The sequence below is a fragment of the Ursus maritimus genome, unplaced genomic scaffold (genome assembly GCF_017311325.1).
Source record: "Ursus maritimus isolate PB19 unplaced genomic scaffold, ASM1731132v1 scaffold_7, whole genome shotgun sequence".
NCBI classification, from domain to species: domain Eukaryota; kingdom Metazoa; phylum Chordata; class Mammalia; order Carnivora; family Ursidae; genus Ursus; species Ursus maritimus.
Window position 1 is genome coordinate 25,324,408 of NW_024426885.1, and position 22,176 is coordinate 25,346,583.

The 22,176-nt window shown below is 42.7% G+C and overlaps 2 protein-coding genes across 3 annotated transcripts in view; one reads left to right on the forward strand and one right to left on the reverse strand.

The window, feature by feature from the left end:
- The window catches only part of PCGF6 (polycomb group ring finger 6), a 31,720-nt gene extending 29,127 nt beyond the window's left edge, over positions 1–2,593 (forward strand). For both annotated transcript variants that reach the window (XM_008686570.2, XM_040624528.1), the window contains one exon: positions 1,389–2,593. In XM_008686570.2, the coding sequence (XP_008684792.2) occupies positions 1,389–1,445 (57 nt within the window). In that variant the 3' untranslated portion in view covers positions 1,446–2,593. The remainder of the gene's footprint in view (positions 1–1,388) is intronic.
- Positions 2,594–10,513: 7,920 nt separating this feature from the next.
- INA (internexin neuronal intermediate filament protein alpha) overlaps positions 10,514–22,176 on the reverse strand; it is a 14,163-nt gene continuing 2,500 nt past the window's right edge. Inside the window, exons 2-3 of the mRNA XM_040624426.1 lie at positions 13,879–14,003; positions 10,514–12,518 (exon numbers count right to left, since the gene is read on the reverse strand). Coding sequence (XP_040480360.1) covers positions 12,203–12,518; positions 13,879–14,003 — 441 coding nt within the window. The 3' untranslated portion in view covers positions 10,514–12,202. The remainder of the gene's footprint in view (positions 12,519–13,878; positions 14,004–22,176) is intronic.

A 22,176-nucleotide genomic window follows, 5' to 3' on the forward strand; every position in this document is an offset into this window, starting at 1 on the left:
TTAGGAACGGAGTCCAGATTGCACTGACTTGTGTAGTGAGTGAGAAATGAGGAAGTAGCACCATGGAAAAGTCTAACAAAGAAGAAAGAGAGAGAGCAATAGCTTGAACGTGATTGGAAATGCAATACATGCATGCCACCCTTCCCTCTCTCTGTGTTGCTCAGTCAGCCCATTGCTCATGGTACACTTCCCTAATGAGTCTTAGTTTTTAGCTAGTTTTCCAGTTCACAGTAGATTAAAAATAGTACCTTAAAAAAGTAGATTCCCTGCTGGATGCAGACTTGGTGAGAACACAAAGGATTAAGATCTAATATCAAAAGAGGAGACAGAAACCCAAAAAAGCAGATGAAAAGATTCAGAAACACAGTATCTAAAGTCATTTACTGTAGGTTAAGTTGCCGGTGACTGAAGACATCACTGTGTTACAGAACAGTATAGTTACTGTACATAATGACGGCTCTGGGTATCAGAGAAAGGTTAGAGGGATGCCTGGCTGGATCAGTAAAGCATGCCGCTCTCACTCTCAGGGTCTCAGGGTCTTGAGTTCAAGCCCCACACTGAGGGTGGAAGCCTACTTAAAAAATAACAAAACAGAAAGGTTAAATTGGGGGCGCCTGGGTGGCGCAGCGGTTAAGCGTCTGCCTTCGGCTCAGGGCGTGATCCTGGCGTTGTGGGATCGAGCCCCACGTCAGGCTCCTCCGCTATGAGCCTGCTTCTTCCTCTCCCACTCCCCCTGCTTGTGTTCCCTCTCTCGCTGGCTGTCTCTATCTCTGTCAAATAAATAAATAAAATCTTAAAAAAAAAAAAAAAAAAAAAGAAAGGTTAAATTGTATTGTGAACACTCTTTAAGACGGAGCTAAAATGTATGATGAACAGGTAAGAGTTGCAAAGCTTTCTTAGAATAGTAGTAGGAAATAAATGTATCATTTCTTACCTGATCCATGATGCTTATGATAATTGAGTCTTCAGGGAAGCCCTATACTTGGGGTGTCTGGTTTTTTTTATTATTATTAACATGTAACGTATTATTTGTTTCAGGGGTGTGTGGTTTGTCTCTTAAGTAGTCTGTGCAGAAGGAAAGGTGTATCTCTTTTAGTTCTTTTCAGAGAACTGCTTAGCCGTAAACAACCCTGGCGAGTTACGGAGTTTCAGAATTACCTCCTGAAAGTCATGAAAAAGGCACATTGTCAGGGAATGTTTGGTGATGAGGTGAATATGAATAAGCTAGTTTATTTCTCTTGGACCCTTTATCTTCTTTAAATCAAAGAATTTCACATTAGTGTTGAGCTATGAAAAATAAACCATATAGGACTTAACTTAATCATTTACACAGCTGGTTTTCAAATAACTGCAAAACACTTCTTTTTTTTTTTTTTTTTCCTTTTCAGGATGGTCTGCTCGTCCTTCATTATGGTCTTGTAGTTTCCCCCTTAAAAATTACTTGAAGATTCTAGCAGCATTAGGAAGAGGGAAACAAAATAAGGAGGCTTCTTCAGGATTGCATTTCACCAAAGATTTCCACAAAACATGTAATTGCTACCACTCTGTGCTGTTTGAGACATGACTTATCTATTTTCAGCACCAAGATTCATTGCATTTATAAGTACAATTTGGAATGACGGAATGCATCTGTTTTACTAGAGACTATATACAAAAAAGCATCCATAGCTCAGGGGGAAATTTTCAAAGCATTAAATTTTTAAATTCCTTGTGATTTCAAATACTTTGACCTTGATTTTGCTTCCTAATCTTTGAGGTAAATCGGTTACTATTTTCTTCTTTGTTGAGCCATATTCCTTTCAGGTTGGTGGTTAGGATTCTGCTCTCTGAAATGGTATCAGTTGGGCAGTCATCCTTTTGGAAAAGAAGTATGCTTTTGAACTGAAGACTCAAAGCCAGTCTTTGCTAACCTACAGAGTGTACCTCTCAGACAAAGACCAAAACTATTGACCACTTTTGTATGTTGCCATCGTTTCTTGAACTTGTATCTTTCATTTACCAGCAATACTACTACAGAGATGATATTTACTTCTAAAAGGGATGAACTGTCATTCTGTGTGGAGAGACTGTCTCCTGCAGGGTTTGTGGCCTGTCCTGAAGCCTTCAGTGTGCTGAACACTTCTGTAACGGATCTTTCAACAAGGGGTGCCTCTTGAAACATTATTTTTATTATTTGAATGTTAATTTGATGAACATTCATTTGATTTGAGTACGTAGTTTGGTTGTCAGTACCTTGTAATGCCACTGCTTCTGGAAGTAATAAAGAAATTTGAGTGAATTTGCAAGTTTACAGAATACTTATTCATTGTTTCCTCAATAAGTCAATTTAATGTTCATTTTCCCATTTGTCACTGGGATAAAGAATACGGGTGTTTGAGAGTTCACTCACATGCAAAGATTTCAGTTTTAAATGTTATTTTGCCTAAAATTAGCATTGTGATGCTTTCTAAAAAAATATTTTATAGACCCTGTTTCACTATAAAATTTCCAAGTCTGCATAGAAACAATTACAAACGAATAGGGTTTGGCAATTGTTTTGTAAAAAATTTGTGAATTGTATATAAATCTCTTCTAACATTTAATTAAAATTTTTAATAAAAATTTATTTTAACCTATTTTGAGATGTTCATATTTATTGTGGATTGAAACAAAAATAACCAACATTCTTTAAGAGATGAGGTATCCAAATTAAACTGCCATCAAATAGATATTTCATAAGCGTCTTCACTGATTTTACTAGATGCTGTTATTTGACAGTGGACAGAATAGCAACCATGGAATTCATTGCCTCTTAAATGTTTCTCGCCCACATTACTTGCTGTTTGTATTCTTGTCCCACGTTAACATATCTGTGTCAGGGATCCCCAAGCTACCTTTAGGTTAGTGGTTCACTAGAAGGACTCATTATACTTACGCTTATAGTTTATTACAGTGAAAGGATACGGATTAAAGTCAGCAAAGGGAAAAGATGTATACTGCAGAGTCCAGGAGAAACCAGGCACAAAACTGAAGTTGCCTTCTCCCCATGGAGACATGGAGACAGTTTTTCATTCCTTCAGCAATGATATGTGACGTGTGGGAACTGTTGCCAACCAGGGAAGCTCACCTGAGCCTTAGTGTCCAGAGTCTTTAGTGGGCATCAGTCATGCAGTGTCCATATGATTGACTCAGCCATTGAGAGTCCAGCACCCACCCAGTGGTCAAACTGATACAATATGTCCCAGGCCCCAGGTATACAAAAATAGGCATTCACCGTAAGTCACATTGTTAGAATAAACTATCTGGTGTGGCCCAAGGTCTCAGGACTACAGAGACAGGATATTCCAAGGTAATTATTTGATAAATACTTTCGCAATGAACAAAAAGAATTTATCGCTTGTTAGATATTGTATGGACAAGATTAAAATTAAAGGGGTGGTCTGCTTCAAGGAACTCACAGCCTATGGGTTACACATAGCACTCAGAATCTTAATAAAAGGCAGATACTGGTATATACTATAGGAGTCACAAAGAGGACCACCTAGGTGGCTCAGTTGAGCGTCTGCCTTAAGCTCAGGTTGTCATCCCAAGGTTCTGGGATCAAGTCCCGCATTGGGCTCCCTGCTCAGCAATGAGCCTGCTTCTCCCTCTCCTGCCACTCCTCCTGCTTGTGCTCTCTCAGCCTCTCTGTCAAATAAATAAATAAAATCTTTAAAAAAAAAAAAAAAGTCACAGAGAGCTCTACCCTTTCTTTCTTTGCTCCCTCTGGACTTGACCTCCAAGAATCCCAAAGAACTAAGTCATATATAGTTCTATCTATTTGACCTATCGCTACTACTGGGTAGTCAACAAAGAATGCTGATTGATTGTCTTTCAAATCTGTACCCCCTAAAATCAGTATGATCTTGGGCTTCATCAACAGAAATACAGTTTCCGATCAAGGGAGTTAATACTTATTAACTCCCAATTCAGGTTGTGTCCCGTTCTGGGTAGCATACACAACTACTGAGAGATGAGAGGGTAATGGGATAGGGAATAGAGAGAGACCTAGGGCAAAAACAAGGACAAGGGTTAAGCAATTGCTTATGGCTAACTCGGAGAAGCTAAAACTTAAGGGTAAGACAATACAAGGTAGCTGTCTTCAAATAACCAGAGGGTCAAAGACTTAGATGTGGGAAAAGCACAAACAGGAACAAACAAATGCTGACTTCTTGCCTTGGGTCAGCTCGGCTGCCATCACCGGCAGCTTGCACTTAGTTCAGATGAAATAAGGTCAAAGTTTTTTTTCAAAAGGAATTCTTACTAGAAACAGAATTAAATACCCAAATCTGCATGAATAAGGTATATGAAGTGCATATACGAGAGCCCAACTTCCGTGGCTAAAAATAGATTTATTTGGCATAGCTGCAGGTCCCTTTGTCTTTGCCTAAGCCTCTCTGAGGTGATACTGAGCAAAGATGCTCGGAAGGGTAGTTTGTGGTAGTTGTAGTTTGGCAGACTGTGTGCTTGCCAGCTTTCTCGGTGCCTCCCTTAATTGCCATCCCAATCTTTTCCTTCTAGTACAGGCCAAAGTCATTTCCTGTGACCTTGGGCTTCGCTGAGCTTCCCCTCTGCTTCTACAGCATTGCGCTTCCCTCTTGATTCAGACACATTCTCATCTCGTGCCTGACAATTCCTTCTCTAGACTCCAAACTAACACAGATCTGTGCGCGCGCACCCCCACACGCACACCCCCCCACACACAATGACTCTCCTACAGTGACTTTGAATTCTTGAAAGTAATGCCTCTGACCCATTTATCTGTCCTATTTATCTTGCTCAAAGTATATCCTCTGTGATTCAATCCTAGATGAATATTCTTGTAGGATCACCAAGTTGTAATCGACTTATCAAATATATGTGCGACTAATTTTTAATTTTTAATTTTTTTTCTTTAACGTTCTAATAGTTGCAACCTCTGTGAATAGAGAAGATTCAAGCAGATGTTGATTCTGAATGTTCATCTTTGTTTTCTTTAGTAGGTCGTGACCAAAGAGTAGGTCCTCATTTTTATCCTTTTTAGTATGTTCTGCACATGAGTTTGATGACCGGCCTCTCTTCAAAACTGGACTGATGAAATCTTTTATTACCTATTGAGGTGAATAGTCGTTTGACAAATGAAATGTCATATTGATCTCCTAAAAGCTTGCCAAGTATTTGCTTACATGGAATGGACGCTATGGTTTAATCTTTACTACATTTTGATTTTGTTCTAATGGTGTCTATGGTTTTACAGAGGTTCTTATTGTGATACTCTTTTCATTTAAATGAGAACAGATTCTTTTTTTCCTTCGGATGTTTCTAAGAAAATGTTTTCCCAAGAGAAAAGCTGATTAGATGATATTTTAAATTAGGGATTGAAGAAGACAAAGGTTGCCAGGACAGATTTTTTTTTTCCTCCAAAAAAAGACATAGAGGCAGTATTGCATAGTGGTTAAGGACATGAATTTTGAAGCCAGACTGAATGGCTTTGATTCCCAGCTTTGCTACTTGCAAGCTCTATGATCTCGGACATGTATAATTTCTCCGAGCTGTAGTTTTTCTTACGTGTAAACAGGGACAAAGGAACCTAACTCAAAGAGCTGTTATGAGAACGAATGACTATGTAAAGCATTCAGGACCACAGCTGGCATACAGCCTACTACCAAGTTCAAATATGGTCCCTATGTAGTCACTTCTTAGAATACTTTGCTGAATTAGTTCCTTTCTAATGAGTAAGTGGGTCCACTAATATTAAAAGATTGATGTTGAACCATTTATTATTTTTCCTGTCTTTGTTCATCTCCTTCTATGGATAACCAGGACGGGGGTGGGGACATAGGCTCTGAAGTCAGACCTGGATTCTGTTTTCACCCTAACTCTAGTCTTGGCTCTGCTGCTTATACTTTGCAGACTAGGTTAGTCCAGAGGCAATTTCACTTGCCAGGAGTTCCTTTTGCTGAACTCCAGGCTGACTTGATCAAAGATTGTCTAGCCCCGAAGGACCTCAGAAATTGTATATGCCACGTATGAATCCTTATGCCAGGAAATCATGGGAAATGATTACACTTCTCGGTTATTCATACTTACAGATTAACAGATGAACCTAAGTGAGTTAAATTTGTTTTATTTTGTTTTAATTTTGAGTAGGCTCCACGCCCAATGTGGAGCTTGAACTCACGATCCTGAGATTAGCAGTCACATGCTCTACTGACTGAGCCAGCCAGGCGCCCCTTAAATTTGTTTTAGGGACACCGGGCTGGCTCAGTCAGTAGAGTGTGCAGCTCTCAATCTCAGGGTCTTGAATTTGAGCCCCACATTGGGCATAAAGATTATTTTAAAAAATATATAATAAGCACTTCCAAGAAAAAATACTTTTTTGCCCAGCGCAATAATCAGCAATTAACTAGACCTGCTACTGATTGTATTCCAAAACTCCAGCCCTTATGCTAATGACTTTGGCTACGCTCTGCTAACATTCTATATCCCCTATGAATAAGAACATACGATAGAGCTGGAATGAAGTGTCTCAGACCTACACAGCAAAGACCACTTACCTCACCAAGGGAGAGAGTAGCCATGGGTGATCCACGGTAATTAATCGATGAGGATGGGGTCCGGAGACCCCTCCAAGATCAATCTTCATTTTTCTTTGTATCCTGAGCTTTCTCTATTTATTTGGAATCACTGAAGAATTGTGGAAACATAAATCTTTAAACATCTGCAGTGTGACTCACTGTGTCTTATTACAATCCTAGGGTATGTGTCTGTGTGTTTCAAGGGATGGTAAGAGGGAATTTATAAATTTTAGCTACTCACGACCCCCATCTAGTAAGCGTGTGGAGCATAAAAACATGAGCTCAATCAAAGCATCTAAAAGATCAATAGAGGAGGAGAGAAGCCATTTGACCTACATAATAACTGGTTTTTTTTCATCTTTCGAGGATTTGCAGCGAGGGATGGTAATTTAATAAAAACAATCCTTTGTTTGGCTGGATTCAGGAGCATGTACCCCTTTTGTAAATGGCATATCCATATGAGATATTTGAAAATGACAAAGCCATGATGACAAATGTAAACTGCACATTAGATTTGAATATGTCCCAAAGCCAGTAGTAGTGTATGTTCTATAAAGAAAAACAGAATTTCACATATGAGCTCTATTTTAAGATCCTACAAAGCCCCTCTCAGTTTTTTTCCATTTTAAGTTACTGTGCTTCCAGGCACACCAGCTTATTTGGTTCTTAGGGGAAAAAATGTATTCTTATGATTTAGATGTTTTTCAGGATCTTAGAGATTTCTGATGATATTATAATAAAAATAATCTCAACTGGAAATCAATGATGGGTGCTCATGAGCAAAAAACAATTCCAGCTATTGTTTCTTTTGTTTACATCCAGGGGTATTCCTGGCTTTTTCTCCAGGTTCTGTTTTGGAATCAATACTCTTATTAGATCTGGCTGATGTCGTCCTAATGGAATTCCTTCTAACTGAGATTGATCCAGGGTGGCTGTAGATAATGGTCTCAGCTGGAGCAGACGGTATAGTAGACTTTGTAATTATATTTTTCTGAGAGTTCCATACATTCTCTATCAGTGGATTTTTAAATTGAGGTGAAATTTACATGCTATAAAATTAGTCATTTTAAAGTGAACAATTCAGTGGCAGTTAGCCTGTGCACAATGCTATGCAGCTACCACCTCAGCCCAAAATAAACCCCAAACCCACAGAATAGTCACCCCCCCAGCACCCCCTCTCTTTAGCCTTGGCAACTACCAATCTGCTCTCTGTTCCAATGAATTTTTTAAAGACTTATTTAAAGAGAGAAAGCACGCACAAGGCAGAGGGGCAGAGGGAGAGGGAGAGAAAGTCTCAAGCAGACTCCACACACTGAGTGCGGAGCCCAACACGGGGCTCAATCTCAAGACCCCGAGACCATGGCCTGAGCTGAAACCAAGAGTCAGACATCATACCGACTGCTCCACTCAGGCACCACCCAGTGAATTTTCAAATACATTTTAAAAACTATTTCACGTTTGCCTCTAGAGTCATGGATGGCAGTCCTGGACTCTCTGCTTGTGTTCACAAGTAAGTTCTAGAAGTTTATCTGCAGGACTATATGTGACTTGCATTGTGTCTTGAGCTAAAATTTGGACTCTGGCTTCCAGACAATTGCTCAGATCTTGCCCCCTCTTTAGCCAGTGCGGTAAAATGAATCCTAACTATCCTGACTTTATTACCTCTTGAGGAATTGTCCCTTCTGTAATATCCCCTCATTTCCAGGCCCTTTGATAACTGAGCTGCAGAATTCCTTCGCAAAATTATTTTTAAAAACTCCTTTTTAACAGTTAGGTAATAGCACCCAATTCTATTTAGTTTTTAGTAGGAGGTGACTCAGTCAGATGGGCTCAGAGCCCAGTTTTGAGCTGTCACGACCTCACTGCAATGCAGGAAGCTAATAGGTTCAGGAAGTCTGCAAAGTATAGCAGTTTGCCTATGGGACTTGGTGTTGTCAAAGGTTTCTGGGGCAGAAAAACCTTAAGTAAAACCCAGTGAGGAAGGGGGGGAAAAGAGGATAAAAATAAAGATTTTTACTCCCTCAAGTGAGAGCACTTTCTTTTACATAGGAAGGCAATTAGGAAAGAGAAGCAAGCACGGCAGTCCGAAGACCCAGGTTCAAATCCCTGCGCTCTTATTCTGTGACATTAGACAAGGACTTTAACCTCGTCATTCCAAGGCTCTATTTCTTTATTTGTAAAATGGGTCTACAAGTACTACCTAAAGAGTGGTTGTGAGGTTTAAATGAGATAATTCTGCTTACTGCCTACCACAGTGTCTGACACATGGTAGGCAGGTACTGAATAAATTAAAGCTGTTATTAGTCCCAGGATGCAAGGGATCTCTTTGTCTAATCAATCTGCACGTCGTATCAGTTATCACTAATGTGCTTTGTGGACAGGCATCCCCGCAATCTCACGGACTCACTGTGTTGTCCTGTTCTGTCATTGACAGTTGGTGTTGCCTGCTTCCCCTTCCCTTCTCCTCCCTGCTTTGTGATTCTGAACACTGTTTCCTTGTTACTGTAATTGTCCTGATTTAATAATTTATCAACTCCATAAGATGCTTTTAATTCTTTATAAATGAGCTCATGGCAATTAGTGGCAACTCATTGAAAATAGGAGATATAAATTAGAGCTAGGAATTATAAAAATGTAATAAAAGGGTGGTGGCTTTGCGTCCAGAAGGATCCATTCACGAAATGGTATTCTTAGAAGTGGCAACCAACATCTGTATTGCAAACCCCTGTATTGATGAGATTATTATTGTTCCTTAATAGGTCCTAAAAGATGCTTAATTGTTATAAAACTCTCATTGTTGGTGCGGGACTAACATCTCTCTTCCCAAGCAGTACGATGAATGTACCTTTGTGTGACATGCGAGTGCTCTTAGCCAGACGCACTGAGAATGCCAGACTCATTCGGGATTCAGCAAGCTCCAGCATCATACCAGCATCAGTGTATTCCCCTCTTTTAGTCTCCATCCTGGAACCTGACATGGCTTTAGGAATCCCGACTTGGAGTCCATGGACTTCTGGACACATTAGGTAGATGGTTCAACACAGAGACCCAAGCTCCTTGATATGTACAAAGTTTTGTGTATTTTTCTGGGGAAAGTGTCCATAGTTTTCCCCAAGGGGCCTGTAATCCATAAAAGGTTAAGAATCATTACAGTAGAGGCAAATTCTATTATTGCTGCCTATGTTCTATTTAATATATGGGTTCTGCAGAAGTGTAACCCCGTCTTCAGAAAAATTTGAGAAAAGATTCTCACTGTTTGGGACTACCTTTTATCATATGCATTCTGCCACTTCATCCTCAGAAATGCTCAAGTTAAGCTAGTTAAATCATTAACTAGGCAAGAATATGTTGTTTTGCACCATTTGTTTGGTTTGATTTCTCAACTCTCTGCCATAAACTGTCCACTTAGTGCATTTTGTGTTTCAGACAGTGTAAACACAGGCAGACTCTATCACTCTGAAGGCTTGGCAAAGGAAAAAACCTCTAAATGTGGATGCAAGGAGCAGGGAATATACAATTCCCGAATTATTTGGGGTACGGCTGTCTCACTGAACCAAAACAGTGCTTCTCTCTCTCTCTCCTTTTAAAAGATTTTATTTATTTGAGAGAGAGTGCATGAGCAGGGGGAGGGGCAGAGGGAGAGGAAGAAGCACACTCCCGGCTGAGCAGGAAGCCCATCATGGGGCTTGATCCCAGGGCCCTGAGTTTATGACCTGAGCTGAAGGCAGACGCTTAACCAATGGAACCACCCAGGCACCCGTCTCTCTCTGTTTTTAAGTAAGCTTTACGCCCCACATGGGGCTTGAACTCACAACCCTGAGATGGAGTCACATGCTCTACCAACTAAGCCAGCCAGGCGCCCCCAAAACAGCACTTTTCTGTTAACAGTAGCAGCAAAAACCACAGAACACAGTTACGTTGGTGGGATTCGTGTGACTTTTAATTCTTATCTTACTAATGTTTTACAGTACGTGTGGGGAGTAGACAGGGATGGAGTGAGGGAAAGGAAGAAGAGAAAGTATCTGTCCAGTTCCTTGAACCGTTGAGGCAGGTCCTAGGATAAGAAAGTTCAGTAAAAGCATCACGCCCTTTCACAACAGCACTTTCAATGGAGGTGTGTGACAAGACACGGCAACTCTTTAGTCTGGTGGAAGGGACTGCAGGAGAGAATTAGCCCTACGTCAAACTTGGCACATGTGGAAGACGGGGCAATGCGGCTGCTGCCTGGTTGGGCGGATGGAGAGCGGGCTCTCCAGAGCGTACTTCCTAGCACGGGAGTGGGAGCACGTACGCATGCGCTTCTCCAGCCTGAGCGTCGCTGCCTCTGCGGTAGGTAAAGGAGACCCACCAACCATGCAGCAATGGGAAAACCGTGGGGCAGGACTCTTTCAGAAAAGAGAAAGATTTCTTTTTTACGTTTGCTGGTGGTGTTGATTGACCAGAGGCGATTCCTTTTACTTTGGGGCAGTAGCATCGTGTCCTGGGGGTAACGTCATTACCCTTAGCACTCTTACAAGGCAGAGGAGAGTGAAAGCAAGGTCTCTCTAGGACCGAGACAGTGGGAAAGGGGCTACGTGGGTGCCGGGGTAAGGGCGTGAAACAGCTAATTCTAGATCACCACAAATGAACTCACGCAGATCAATGGGACCTTGGCTTTTTCCATTCACACAAATACCTCTTCTAGCTTCTACGACTAAATCTAAGGTCAGCTTAATCACAGCTTGGGGCACTATGACCGTGTTTCTAAAGTTAAAGTGAACAACTACATTCTTAATAAAGTACTTTTTCCCTCCTAAATAAATGGATTTGAATAATCTGAAAGCCTAAAGTCTAGGGAGTCTTTTCATTATTTGTTGGGGACAACCCTTAAAACTCATCACTGCCATTTTTTTTCACTTACAGAATTGGAAGGACGTGGAACGGGCAGGGAGAAGTCATGACACGAATCACAGAAATGGTCAACATGCATCTAATTTTATCCATTGAACAAAGAGAGCTAAAGGGGGCAAGTTCTTATGAGAAGAACCTAACTGTGTTTAAGGGGGAAGAATACGACACTAGCCTTTTTTTTTCCTGAAGGGAAGAAAAGGAGAGATGGAATTGCGAGGGGTGGGAGGAAGTGTCTGTCAAACAAACACCTACCACTTGTGAAGCAGTTTTGTCAGAGTGGAGTCGGATGTGGACCATTGGTTTATCTTTGGCAGTGATCTTATGTTTTAGGTACCTAGAAGGAGACTATATGGCTGGGTGATGTCTGGGGAGAGTGAGCGAATATCAGTTTTCATTTCAATTCACAGCAAATGATGATGATCACAGATTTAGCACCTTAGTCTGTACTTCCTCTGTACCCGAATCATCTAACGCTGCGAAGCCTGAGCTTTAGGGGAGAAAGCTGAGTTCTTCGATAACTCTTCTGTGATTGCTCGAGGACTGCACTTTGCTCCAACCTAAGGGCTGGTTTTCTTATTAGAGAAAGTGAAGTATTCAATGCTAACTAGGAGACTGAAGCCTTGAAGACATTTTACAGTGGTGACAGGTGTTTTGGTTCAGGAATAGGCTCTTTAACAAGTCAAATGCATATTATCCCCTCTTAAGCATTAACTTTTTTTTTTTTTTAAGCAACAGAATTATATTTTTTGGCTTGAAGTGGTGCTTTCTTCTATAACTGATTTCTCGGTTTTCTTAGTAGATATTACTGTCTCCTCCAGTATTTCTTCAAAGCTTTCCCCTATCTGGGAGGTTTTCCTAGAGGCTGCCTTAGAAGCCTCCTCCTCCTCCTCCTCCTCCTCTTTCTTAAAAGACAGCCCCGTGGATGAGACTTTGGTGGTTGCAGAACTGAGGATTCTAGGCGGGAGCAGATAAGCTGGATTGGGGGGTGGATTCAGCCCTGAAATGCTTAATCCACTGGTGCTAAAACGTGTCTCCTCGCCTTCCAGCAGTTTCCTGTAAATCCAACAGAGAAAAAGTCTTAGGAAGTCAACTGGTAACTTTTTTTAAAAAAAGAACTTAACCCTCCAGTTTCTATTCATTTTAGAAAGATTCCATAAGACCCTGCAGTTTCTTCGTGAGGTTGAGACCAATAAATATTGACTTCCAAGGTTCAAAGACTTGGAGTTTATCTAGCACGTGCATACGCGTACATGCTTGCGTGCGTGTGCGGACACACCACACACACACACACACACACACGCACACACACACACACTCGCACATCTTTAGCATCAGCTGTGCTGAAAGCACTGTCAGAGGGAAACCTATCCTCTTCACAGATAGGTTCAAAAAGGAATTTTTGTTCATTTCCCCTTGGCCTCATCACACCCATTTTTGGCACTTAGGAGCCTACAAAGCTCTAGGGAGAAGTAATTTCACTAATTAAAACCTTAAGAGCAACAGGGATAAGGAGGTGAGAAACCCACAGCGGAGGGATGAGCTGCTGCATCAGCCTGAAGTTGAGATTTGTACTTTCTCAACGCAGAGGAGGACAACGGGAATGGAACCAGCAACTTCAAAAACCAGTGAGTACAACTGTTTCAGATACCAGACTTTTTCTCAGCCTAACCTAACCAGCATCATAAGAGTGGCCCCAATGCCTTCTCTTATCTCTAATAATTTTTATCATCTTTTCTTTAAAATCAGAAACTCAGGACACTATCAAAAACTCTTGGAGTTTTGTTTTGAAGAGGTATACATAGTGTAAAAGAAAAAAAAAATTCTTAGATCTGGATAGAAGCTGGGCTCTTCCCTTTACCAGCACTGTGACTCAGAACAAGTTACATGGTCAGTCTGTGGTTCAAGTTTCCTGGTCTGAAAAATGGAAATAATATGACCAGATACCTAGATAATTTAAATATAGTTTCTAATATAGTGCCTGGCACATAGTAGCCATTCAAAAAATAGTAGCTACTGTTATTACCTTTTTTTTTTTAAGGTAAATATTCACTTGAACATTGTTTCAGTAGAAATCCAAAGGGATACCTCACCTATTAGGACGTTCCATGTTGTATAAGCCCTATTTTTAAAAGTTAGAATCTGATGGGTTTTATTCAACCTCTGGATACTCAGTTATCTCCTTCCATGCTAGCAGAGGTAGGCAGACGACTCCAGGACGAGTAAGGTGGAGTTGGGATATAAAGAAGCTGAGGGACAGAGGAGTCAGCTCACCTGGAAGGGGCTGGGGATGACTTTCCTCCTCCCTTCTCACCCATCAGAAATCGGAGAGACTATAAAACCACTTAGCCACTTATTCGGGTAGCTGTGCCCCAGGTGGCTGGATCTGCTCGGGTGAGCATGTCCTCTGAAATACCTGTAAGCTGCTATCTCAATATCCAGAGCCATTTTGACATTCAGCAAGTCCTGGTATTCCCGAAGGTGGCGCGCCATCTCACTCTTGGTGTTCCTCAGGTCATTCTCCAGCTGCCCAATGCTATCCTGAAAAGTGACATATCCAACGTATTTGAGCCAGCTGAAATTCAGTGAGATTTCCACAAAGCGAGGATTCTCAACCCTGACTGCACATTAACAATCCAGGCCTGTCCCCCAGCCCAGATTCCGATTCATTTGTTCTGGGGTGGGGTCCCAGCCTCTGCGTTCTTTCATAAGGTCCCCAGGAGATTCGGATGCGTGGTAAGGGCTGGGAACTTCTACTGCGAGGCATGTGCATCTCAAAAGCGCACCAGGGAGCTATTTTCTCTCTCTCGTTACACTTACCCCTGAAACTAATACCACACTGTATGTTAACCGACTGGAATTTAAGTAAAAACTTCAAACAAAACAAAACAAAAACCCCTTACTTCTCATCCCTCCCTTGCTTGTTGCACTGCTGCTGAATAATTCAGTTGTTGCCTGTCCCTTCCAAAACCCACAGCCTCAGGTTAGGAGCTTAGACTCAGAAAATTCCAACTGTGAAAAGCACAGAGAGGACAGCAAGTCTTTTCTGCCTCCATCCGTTTTGATGGTTTCCTGGAGGTCTGCTACTCGATCACCTTACTGAAAGCATTTTACGCGACAGATAAGAAGGAAGCAGAAATACTCCACAGAATTTTTTTAATCCGAATGGCAGATTGAAATTATATTTTTAAGAAAGAAACTAGGGGGCACCCAAATGGCTCAGTCGTTGGGTAGCCGGCTCTTGATTTTGGCTCAGGTCATGATCTCGGGGTCGTGAGGTCAAGCCCTGCACTGGGCTGTGCACTCACTGTAGAGTCAGCTTGGGCTTCTCTCCCTCTGCCGCTCCTCCCACTTGAGCTTGCTCTCTCTCTCTCTCTCTCCCCCCCAAATAAATAAGTAAATAAAATCTTTAAAAATATATATATAAATAAAAAGGAAACTAGGTCCATATAATAGTTTTGCTCCAAATTCTTTCAGGTGCAAACCCAGACACAGAAGAAAAATAGCTTACAATTTTTTCTTAAGATTGATTTATTTGAGAGAGAGAGAGAGTGCGCGAACGCATGCGTGCACACTCGGTTCGGGGTGGGGAGGGTTGGCACGCAGGGGCAGAGGGAGGGAAACTTCAAGCAGGCTCCCCACTGAGTGCAGAGCCCAACTCTGGGCTTGATTCCATGACCCATGAGATCACGACCTGAGCTAAAAACAAGAGTCCGAGGCCTAACTAAACGAGCCGCCCAGGCGCCCCCAGAGGGTCTTTTAAAAACACAGCAGATCCAGTTGTTCACCTGCTGGAAGCCCTCTAACAGCTTGACAATAAAGTCCAAACTCCTAAGCACGACCTATACTATTGCCCTTGCTCGAAGTGTTTCAGCTACCCTGGCTTTCTCTTTGCTCCTTAAACTTATTAAATTCATTCCTGTTCCAGGCCCTTTAGGCTAGCTACTTCCCCTGTTTGGAATGTTCTGTAGTAGGTCTTCTGTGGCCGAAGATTCCGTTCAAATGCCCTCTACTCAGTCCTCCTTTGTGTCCAATTTAAGTACACTTCCCACCCCGATCTAGCATGCTATTTTACCCCAAGCCAGCACAGTGGCTAGCCCATGAAGGGGCTTTGTTGCAAACGAGAAAAAGGCACCTCCAGCAGGAGGACAAATGAGAAGAAAGTGGCCGCTCTGCTCTTAGCTCTTATCATTATCTGAAATTTTCTCGTTCGTTCATTACTAGTTTATTTTCTGTCACCTCTCTCTGGCTCATGGTTTTCCACCTACGCACTGTTGACATGTGGGCCTAATTCTTTGCTGTGGGGGCTGTGCTGTGAACGTTGAATGTTTAGCAGCAACCCTGACCTCCGCCCACCAGCAGCACGCACCCTCCTTCCGGTTGTGATAACCAACGATGTCCCCAGGCATTGCTAAATGTCCCCCAGAAGGCAAGTCACTCCTGTCGGAGAACTACTGCTCTAGAATGTAATTTATGTGGAAAGGGGGGCTGATTCTGTTTGGTTCACCCCTGGAAGCCCAGAGCCTAGCACAATGCACCGTGGAGAAGCTCCGTGAGCAATCGTTAAATGAATGAACGGTGCTACGTGAGCACTTCCTGTCCTCTGACCTGAAAAGATGTGAGCAAATAACCCATATAATTCAGTTGCAACTTTGTCGACATGAAGAACACGTAATTGAGAGTATCTTTTGTGAAATAGTGATGCAGATAAACATCAGAAACCTCCAGAAGTAAGTGGTGAGGGGTCCTTGTAACTTCCCTCATGGGGATGACGAAGTGATGGTGGAAAGCTGGGCTGATGACATCGGGGGGGGGGGCGTGGGGTGGTGATGCAAACCTCCAAATCAAGAGAATCTGCAGAAAAAATGAAAATTCATACCTCCTACCTGTTCTATAAATATTGACGGGAATGCCGCAAAGGAGAGACTCAATCAACTGATGGGTACAGAGCAAGGAATGACAAGCAGTAGGGAAAATACATATGACACGGACAGTGATGGAAATATTCCAAAGTGTGTTAAGAGATCATAAGGGCTTAAAGTGATTTTACCAAGCATTTTACCCGATGGTTGGTCATTGAGGTTAAACTAACCTATAAGCAAGTCTGCTAGTGGTGCGCTGAGGGTAAGAGAAGCAATATTACTGTGGTAAAGGGGAAAGGGAGAAAGGGGAGGAAGACTTCTCAGTATGCAAAGGACAGGAGAAATGAAATCTGAGGAAAAGAGGAGGATTTCATCAGGATCTTTGGCTTGCATTTCTTGCTCTGCCTAAATATCTAATACACTTCAGTCAGTTTTCTATATTTTAGTTTCTTCAAAATTTCCATTTCTACATATAGAAAATTATAATATTTATTCTTTTCTGAAGTGTTCTGTGATTCTCAAGTTAGGATTCCGATTTAAGGCACCTCACATTATTGTATGAGTCCATTATCTATTAAATTAGATAACAGGCATTTAAACAGCACTTGTCACGTAGACATTGCTCAATAAATTATTGTTATAGAGTCATACCATCTGACTCTATACCCTTTTTAATCATATGGATAAATTAATTATGAGCCCTCCCTACAACCCCTTGGATTATTAAGGAAAGCAATGTATAATAAAACTTTTAATATTAGATAGTTGAAGGCATATTCCTTGAAGCATCTGATATTTTTTAAATAATGATTCTGAATAAAAAGCCTTTCTAAAGGGGCTTGTACCATTTTTTAAAAATACTCATTTATTGAAGTAATCTCTACTTCCAACATGGGGCTCAAACTCATGACCCTGAAATCAAGAGCGGCACGCTTCGACTGAGCCAGCCAGGTGCTCCATGGGAGTGGGGGGTACCAATCTTAATTAGGACGTAAACATAATGCAACCTTTCTTAGCAACTACAGGTTATGATAATGATCAATTACTTTTCTATAATTCTATGATGTCTTTTATCTTTTAGGTCAACTGAGGTATACCAGATTGTATATTTCTACCCTAAATGGCCCCAAAGAGCAGTGTTTGCATTAGTGCTTGCTACTGATTGGTTTTCTTTGTTCTGAGAGTTAAACTAATGCTACTAGTTCTCGAGGATGCCTGACTCCATTGGTCCCTCTTCTCTATCTTGCAGCATGCTTGAAATTTAAAAGACAAAGTGCTTTAGAATCATGTAAAGTAAGAATGAATATGTTAGGGCCATCAGAGGGGTCAACTTCCCTATATGTGATTTGGACATGGACGTTTTGTCTCATTAGCAGGTTAATAAGGTCCCTTTTAAAACAACATTTTTGTTTCAGAGCTGTGGTTGATGGATAAAAAGATTGGGAGCTGAGTTCTAGATAGACGAGATTTCCTTGAAATTTTATGTTACACATTTCACACGTCTATTTTATGGATCAGAGAAGACAAACAGCATGACTCTGCTCCTTTCAGAAGGAACTGGGCTGACTGCTGACCATTGCTCTTCAACATCTAGTCCCTTTGTTTGCGCTCTCTTCAGCCCACACCAGACTGTCTCGCGTTGCCCTTCAAAAGCCCTGCCAAGATGGCCTCCAGCTGGAAATCTGAGCAGAGTACTGCAGTCCGCCCCCACCCCCAACCACGCAGCTGCTGCTGGCTTAGCCTGAGGGAATGGCAGAGGCACTCCCAGTTCCAGCTGGGGTCCCTCCTGGAGTAGTAGCTAAGTGCTGAGCATCTTCCCAAGAGCTGGAAGGATGCAGGCCAGGAATAAGGGAAAGACCAGGCCACACAAGCATCTGCAGTGGAGAAAAGGAACCACAAACAGTGCTATGGATTTCATCCCTTTTGGGAGCCCTCAGCCAGGTGAGCAGTAGTAGTGAGCACAGCACAGCCTGAAAGAAAGAGCTCCTCCAGAATTACTGGCTGAGGAGAGAGGATTTTTATAGGTGACCCACCCATATGCCTTATTCTCTCTCCTGTCTTTGCTTGCTTGCTTCCTTCCTCTCTTTTTTTCCCTACTGTACTTTAATATCTTGCATTAGATGAGCTGGTTTATATTGTGAAGTGTGGTTTAGGTTAGCGCACCCCCAAGTCAGCCAGAGAACAATAGGATGCAGCACTTTTACTGAAAATGCATATTCCTGGGCTGCACCTGAGAACTACTGAATCCAAATCTTCGGGAGCAGGCCTGAGAATCTTTCTGTTAAGCCCCCAAGTGACCTTGGTGGAACGATGGGTTTAGGAACTACAAGTTTACACTTATTTCTGTAGCAGAGCTTTCAAGGTGGCCTTGGTGACAGTAATACGATGAGGCAGGGAGGGGCAAAAACAAAACTAAAAACACCAGAAGAGTTAAAAAGAAAAAAGGACCAAATGTAGTTTCTTCTTGAATTCTAGTTGCAGAGATAAATCTATCAAGCCATAGATTTATATGCAGCCAGTGTCACCCCCAATCTCCAAGAGGGCAGCCCCTTTTTGCTATTTCATTAGGTTGTATTCCAATCTCATATTGGAGAGAAGAGGGCAGACTTGGCTCATCTCCCTGGGGAGCATTAACTAATGGTGAGTTTGATTGTTCAGCAAGGTCTTTCAAGGAAAACTTTGGCTTTCCAAGACTGACCATAGTATAGGGTCAGGGCCTCCAGTATCCTGCCAAAATATCCTTAGGTGTCTTTGACAGAACAGGGCCTGTAATGGTGGTAAAGCAGCTATGCAGGAAACAGATTCACCCTGGGTCAGAAATGGAAAAGTGTTCAGCTATAGAGGGTGGCTACATTTGGCTTTTGAAGACAATGGCCCTAGCTCTTCATAATTTCTCCTGTTGCCTGATTTGGACTCTCTCATATATTATTGTGTACTTACTATGTCACCTTGAATCATACTTCACCCTTTCAAAAATGTAATAAGCTTTCTGTTCTAGAATAGGCTGTCAGCATTCTGAGAAGGGAAAATGCGACTTTAATGGGGCTCTTCTCTGTATCTTAGAGGGTGGCAAGCTTGCAAAGGAAAATGGGCCTATCACTGATCTCTGAAGCAGAAGAAAGAGAACAGCCTCCCATTACTGCAGTGGAAGGGGAGGGGGGGTGGAGGGAGAGGGCAAGAAAACAATGGCTGAATCTCACTGTGGAGAAGGAGGCTTTTCATCTTGGCCAAGACTGCTAAAATTGTTAGAGAAAACAGCCAGAGGATTCCCTTGTGACTTCAGGCCTTGAGGATCAGCAGGTGAGGTTGTGAGCCACTCCTCAGCCTGAAGTCCTAAGGGGTAGGAAATAGCTTTCTGTTGTCTCATTTGGTCTTCCATTCCACCAGCAGGTCCACTGAGGCTCTGAAGGTGAACGCTGCCGGGGGCAGCACTGCAGAGCTGCGGATGCGGCAGTTTTTGTAGGGTTTTTGTTTGTTTGTTTCCTGCAGACTGTGTCTGGATGACCCTACTATTGTCTGACACTGAAAGCCTTTTCAAGCAAACAAAACAAGTCGGACAATACTGTCACTACCTCTTAGAATGTAGGGCTGCACCAAGTAAACAGAGGGCATGGCAAAGCCCAATGCAGATGGCAGTGTAGTTGCACAGAAGTTAGCCTTTTTGTAGAAATACTGGGCTAGCCCTTCAGAAGACCACCTAGCTCATCTTTTGAGGCTTCTGGAAGAACACATGACATCTCAGTTAACTAAATGTGATTAATTCAGGCCATGCAGGAGCTAGGCCACACCGTGAAAAATTCAAGTTACAGCTTTTGAAGCAGAATAGAAGTATTTACTTGAATAGCACTGTCATTCCGAACTACCAAAACAAATGGTCCAGGCAAGCTTTCTTCTTTTAGCAACGGGGCAGTTTATAATGGACAATAAATACTTGCACACCAATAATAATTCTTTAGCTGTAGACTAAAATAGTACTTTTGAGGTTTTACTCCTTTCTTTGTTCTATTTTATTCATGTTCCAAACCCTATTGATTTTATCAAATGTAAACCTTGATCTTGGCCAGAATGAATCATTACAAATTTCTGAATTATTACCAGCCTACCCAATGGAGCTTTGATTGGACCTTGAAAATGAACCATACTATTTAGATTCCTTCCTGCCTCTGTACTCTTTGTAGTCATAAGCCCAGAATGCCCTATATAGTAAAACTGAAGATGCAGTGGCCTTTGTTTGGAGAGAAAAGGAAGAAAGATCCAATCAATACCTTCATAGGAGCTTAGAGGATGTGCAAAGATGAAAAAAAATAAGTGGCCTATGACAAAGATAGAGTCACCCATCTCTGTGATTTATCACATGCGCTGTGGATGGAAAATTGTTAAGGAGATGTGAATTTTCAAGTGGGACTTCACTGCTGCTGAGCAGATTAAGTGGTTTTTACTAAGTGCTAAGCCATCCATGACAGTGAAAATTGATGCTGTCCATGAGGTGACCTTTGATTGCAGGTAGCCAAGATTGATGTGATAGTGTTGCAGGAGAGAAAAAAAAAAAAAAAAAAAAAAAAAAAAAAAAAACCAAAGCAGTTAATTGCCTAGAGAGTCATAACTAGGACATGAGACGGGAGACACATCATTTCTGAGATGGAAAGAACTCTAGATCAGCACCGAGGACAGCGCCCCGACCATTCTCATTTGCTAAGTGGTGTAAAGCTTTCTTTAGGGAGAAATATCACAAGTAGGTGGACAAGGAAACGCTGCGTGTGTGTGTGTGTGTGTGTGTGTGTGTGTGTGTCGGTGTGTGTCGGTGTGTTGGGAGGGGAAGAGGGTAGGGAAGAGCAGTTGTAACTAGCCCAATCATCCAGCTCCTTGGTTCCCAATCTCTACTCTTTTGAAGGCAAAAGTCAAGAAAATGATTGGGCAGAACCCTTCCCAGTTCAGTCCAGAATTCTTTTCTCTAGCGCAGACCATACTCCATAAATACCAATTCCGGGGCCCACAGAAAGCCTTTCAGAGTCAACCAAACAATCCAGACAGCCGAGACAGCACTGCCAACATGAGAGACTGGAACCCAACTGCATTGGGTTCACTCCTACTTTGGGTGGGGGACTGTTCTTCAGGTCACCAGGGTGTTAATGTCCACTTGCGGACACGGAGGCACGAATTAGATTTTTGGATTCTGAAAAACAAGCTTAAGGGTTTTTTCTAAAAGGGCTCGGACAGGGACATGACGGGCAAGGAAAGAGGGTGACCACGACTCTAGAATGAAAAGTGTAGACTCCAGGGCTTTTTGTTTGCCAGCGCCTCCAGTTGTGGGAAGGCGCAGGTGGGTGGGGGAGAGGACAGGACGCCCCTCCCTTTGCAGCGTTCCAGCCCTTACCTGGTAGCTAGCCACCTCTGCACTGTGCCGCTCCTCCAGCTCCAGGATCTGCCTCTCCAAGGACTCGTTGGCCCCACGCAGCCCCTCTATCTCGATGGTGCGTGCCTGCAGCTGACGCCGGTACTCATGAATCTCCTCGCGGCTTGCCCGGATGGCCTCGGTGCTGCGCGCTGCCTGCTCGTTCAGGTTGGCAAACTTGGACTTGTACCACTCCTCGGCTGACTGAAGGTTCTTGGCAGCCAGGGACTCATATTGGGCGCGGATCTCCCTCAGCGCCGAACTCAGGTCTGGTTTGGCCACAGCCACGTCCACCTCGGCCGCGGCCTGCGACGATGCCTGCAGCGTGGCCAGCAGCTCGGCCACCTCCTCGTCGTGCACCTGGCGCACGAAGGCCAGCTCGTCCAGCAGCGACTCCACCTTCTTCTCCAGGTCCAGGCGGGCCAGCGTGGCGCCGTCCACGTCGCGCTGCTGCGCTTTC